The sequence below is a fragment of the Camelus ferus genome, chromosome X (assembly GCF_009834535.1).
Source record: "Camelus ferus isolate YT-003-E chromosome X, BCGSAC_Cfer_1.0, whole genome shotgun sequence".
In the NCBI taxonomy this organism is placed as follows: domain Eukaryota; kingdom Metazoa; phylum Chordata; class Mammalia; order Artiodactyla; family Camelidae; genus Camelus; species Camelus ferus.
The window spans coordinates 44916129-44920595 of NC_045732.1; the positions used below are offsets into that span (position 1 = coordinate 44916129).

The 4467-nt window shown below is 48.2% G+C and overlaps 1 protein-coding gene across 1 annotated transcript; it reads left to right on the forward strand.

Moving 5' to 3' along the window:
* The first annotated feature begins 405 nt into the window (after positions 1 to 405).
* GSPT2 (G1 to S phase transition 2) lies at positions 406 to 3010 on the forward strand. The gene has a single exon (XM_006192394.2). It carries the CDS (start codon positions 666 to 668, stop codon positions 2580 to 2582), a length of 1917 nt encoding a protein of 638 aa, XP_006192456.2. The 5' UTR covers positions 406 to 665; the 3' UTR covers positions 2583 to 3010.
* The last annotated feature ends 1457 nt before the right edge of the window (positions 3011 to 4467 follow it).

A 4467-nucleotide genomic window follows, 5' to 3' on the forward strand; every position in this document is an offset into this window, starting at 1 on the left:
CTGATCTAAAGTTGCATTTCCGAGGTTCATCTACATCTTCGTGGATTTCAAGAGTGCCTCCCTGATCACGAATCCCTTCCTCTGGTTGCTGGGTTGCTGGGTAAAAAGTTCACCCAGAGCCCACCTCCATGGGTTCAACAGGGATTTTCACTGGAATCTCTGAGTCGAATTGGCAATCAGGTGTGTGTGCCTGTTCAGGTTTAACCATTGCATCGTGGTCCCATGGCTCTCCCGGAGCGCGTGAACAAAAATGAATGGACATTGTCGTTGAAAGGGGGAAAAAATAAAAGAGCCTTTGGGACTGGAGCCAGGACCGAGAAGGCAGGAGGCCGAGCATACGGATGGCAGCGAGGGGTCAATCCCCGCCCGGCGCTGGGTCGGCGGCGGAGGAGTCGGAAGTGGTTGGGGTTTGGGGGAGGAGATCCGCTCACACACAACAGGAGAGGCTGAGCCGCCATATCTGCTGCCGCCGCCGCAGTTGCGAATGCAGTGTCGGGATCGGGCTGCCTCCGGCCGCCGCTGAGGTCCCTGTCGCTCCCCACCGAGCCCTCCGCTCTCGCTGCCTCCCCCGCCCCCGCCCCGCGCCCCGCTCCCCCGGCGGCCCTGCCCGCTCTCTCCGGCCCGCGGAGCCCGCTCCCTCCCCGCACCCATCAGAGCTGAGGACCATGGATCCGGGCAGCGGCAGCAGCAGCGACTCGGCTCCCGACTGCTGGGACCAGGTGGACATGGAAGCCCCGGCTCTGGCCCCAAGCGGGGACGGAGCCTCCTCCTCGGCGGCGGCGGCGGCGGCGGCGGCGGCGGCGGCGGCCGAGGCCCAGGTCGAGCCCCTCAGCTCGGCCTTCAGCTGGCAGCTCAACGTCAACGCCAAACCCTTCGTGCCTAACGTCCACGCCGCCGAGTTCGTGCCGTCCTTCCTGCGGGGCCCGGTCCAGCCGCAGACCCCCCCGGCGGACATCACCAGCATGGATGAAACCTGCACCGGCGCCGGCGACCCTCCAGGTAAAAGGCTGGGACGGGGGGCACCTGTGGAACATTCCAAAGAGGAACAGTTAGTGTGGCGTGAAGGTTCCAATTCAGCCGTTACCATGGAACTTTCGGAACCTGTTGTAGAAAATGGAGAGGTGCAGATGGTCTTAGAAGAGTCATGGGAGCACGATAAAGAAATCAGTGACGCTGAGCCGGGGGGTGGTTCCTTGGGAGATTCGGGCCCCCCAGAAGAAAGTGGCCAGGAGATGATGGAGAAAGAGGAAATCAGAAAATCGAAATCTGTGGTCGTGCCCTCGGGTGCTCCGAAAAAAGAACACGTCAATGTGGTATTCATTGGGCATGTAGATGCTGGCAAGTCAACCATTGGAGGACAGATAATGTTTCTGACAGGAATGGTTGACAAAAGGACACTTGAGAAATACGAGAGAGAAGCGAAAGAGAAAAACCGAGAAACTTGGTATTTGTCCTGGGCCTTAGATACAAATCAGGAAGAACGAGACAAGGGTAAGACAGTCGAAGTGGGTCGTGCCTATTTTGAAACAGAAAAGAAACACTTCACAATTCTAGATGCCCCTGGCCACAAGAGTTTTGTCCCAAATATGATTGGTGGTGCTTCTCAAGCTGATCTGGCTGTGCTGGTAATCTCTGCCAGGAAAGGAGAGTTTGAAACTGGATTTGAAAAAGGTGGACAGACGAGAGAACATGCAATGTTGGCCAAAACAGCAGGGGTGAAATATTTAATAGTGCTTATTAATAAGATGGACGACCCCACAGTCAATTGGAGCAGCGAGAGATACGAAGAATGTAAAGAAAAGCTAGTGCCCTTTCTGAAAAAAGTCGGCTTCAGTCCCAAAAAGGACATTCACTTTATGCCCTGCTCAGGGCTGACCGGGGCAAATATTAAAGAGCAATCTGATTTCTGCCCTTGGTACACTGGATTACCATTCATTCCATATCTGGATAATATGCCAAACTTCAACAGATCAGTTGATGGACCCATTAGACTGCCAATTGTGGATAAGTACAAGGATATGGGCACTGTGGTCCTGGGCAAGCTGGAATCAGGATCCATTTTTAAAGGCCAGCAGCTTGTGATGATGCCAAACAAGCACAATGTGGAAGTTCTGGGAATACTTTCTGATGATGCTGAGACTGATTATGTAGCCCCAGGTGAAAACCTGAAAATCAGACTGAAGGGAATTGAAGAAGAAGAGATTCTTCCAGGATTCATTCTCTGTGATCCTAATAATCTTTGCCATTCTGGACGCACTTTCGATGTTCAGATTGTGATTATTGAGCACAAGTCCATCATCTGCCCAGGTTATAATGCGGTGCTGCACATTCATACTTGCATTGAGGAAGTTGAGATAACCGCCTTAATCTCCTTGGTAGACAAAAAGTCAGGAGAAAAGAGTAAGACCCGGCCCCGATTTGTGAAACAAGATCAAGTGTGCATTGCCCGGTTAAGGACAGCAGGAACTATCTGCCTTGAGACATTCAAAGATTTCCCTCAGATGGGTCGTTTTACTTTAAGAGATGAGGGTAAGACCATTGCGATTGGAAAAGTTCTGAAACTGGTCCCAGAGAAGGACTAAGCAGTTTTCTTGATGCCCCTGCACAATACTGTGAGAATTGACTACCAATGTTCACCACCTTCTGTTATTTACGGCCCCTTGACAGACTTTTCTCCATCTTTTGCAAAGAAAAATTTCCCAGCAAACATCCATGTTTTGTCAGCTTTCTCATGTTGAGATCTCAGTTATGTCACTGTTGACTTTACCCAAGAGTTTCCTCCTCCTCTGACACTCTGCTTCCTTGGACTGAATCAGTAATAGCTTTGTAAGTGATGTGGATGTACTTGTCTATAACAATGAAAAATTAATATATTTTTAATTTTTCATTTTCCATTAAGCTATCTAGACAACCCTTGTTCCACGCAGACCAATCAGAATGTGTCAGTGTGTGTGTACATGTTAAAAAGACAACTAACATGTGAATAAAATATTCCATTTGAAACTCTTAATTGGTATTTGAAATGCTTTTGAATATTTTTTATTTTGTCTGTAATACTTCTGTTAGCTTTTTTTTTTTTTTTTTTTTTTTTACTTTCTCGAGTAACTGAAGACGTTTTATTGCTTGGGCTTGGAAAAACTGTGCTGCACTCACTCTTTTAAATGAGGGATTTACACCCAATGCACAGGTTTGTACTAGAGGAAAAAAAATTTAATTTTGAGAAAACATTTCTTTGAGGGTTCTTCCCAATGAAGTTCATTTTCTGTGTTTAAGTCCGGTCCATAAAGGAGTTCTGCTGCTTCCCAACTTATGATTTGAAAAAGAAAAGCTCAGGCCATCTATTGGGCCCCCAAATGTTGAGCATGGCAAAATTACGAACATACCTCGGGGTGCAGACCATACATTGGCTAGACTGTTACCTGCACTCCATCATCTAAACACACCCCTTTGTTCTATTCACCAAGAGATTCGTGATGTGGGAAGCGACACAATAAGGGGCATGACTATTGAGAAGCTAAATGCTTGCAATTCTAAGTCATTTACCCACAAGTAAGAGTTAGTGAGGGTCTGGAGCTTGCAAATGGGGAGACCATTCCACTCTCCAGTGCTTGGGGTTAGTAGGAACGGTGGAAGGTCATTTTTCCAATCAGATCATGATCCACTCTTGGGGTCAGAGATCCTGGACTTGTCTCTGAAGAGCGCTTTGAGGAAAACGCCAACTGTGGACCCTGAGGTGGCTACTTCTGTTGCTGGGAGTGCAGCGTGATAACCTGCCATCACTCTCCACAGCTGCAAGAACTTTCTGCCTTGGTAAGTGGGTAGTGGCCCGATGTAAACACTGCCCAGGGGTGGGCAGAGCCAATTCCTCACACTCACGGGAGGATTGAACAAGGGTGAACACAGCTGCCAGGACACCCTGGGCTCATGCTCAGGACCCTTCTCCATGGTCCCTTTGTGTCCCCATGCACCTACCTCCAGGCTGGCTAACCTGTCAGATAGCCACTTAGAACATTGTTAGGGTGGTTCTGTGACTCATTTATCTTCAGGGCACCCACAAGGGAAAACAGGATTTTTACTTTGTCAGTAGGTCAGCTCACCTCACCCACAGGGATGTCTCCTACTGTCTTGGATCCAGTTTTTTAATAATTAGGATGTCAGTGGCGAGAGTGTCATCTTTATTTTAGAGTTCCTTCTCTTGCCCCTGTGCTCTAAACTTTGTATGAAATACAGTGTTTGCTAAAAGTTGTGCCCTGGCAGCCACTTTTTCAAAAAATTTCTTTGAGGCTGCATCCATCTCATTGTTTTGCAATTTTAGTAATTTGCCAGTAAGATTATTGTGGATCTCATCCACTAATAGGCCAAAGCCACAAGGTAAGACAGAACTCTTTCTCCATCCAATTTGGATAATTTCCCATCAAAAACTGGCTCCTAAATGTCTTTCTCATTTGCCAGTTATAGAAAAATTTC

Coding starts and splice junctions, on each gene's coding strand:
- GSPT2 (XM_006192394.2), top strand. CDS start 666: ATGGATCCGGGCAGCGGCAGCAGCAGCGACTCGGCTCCCGACTGCTGG.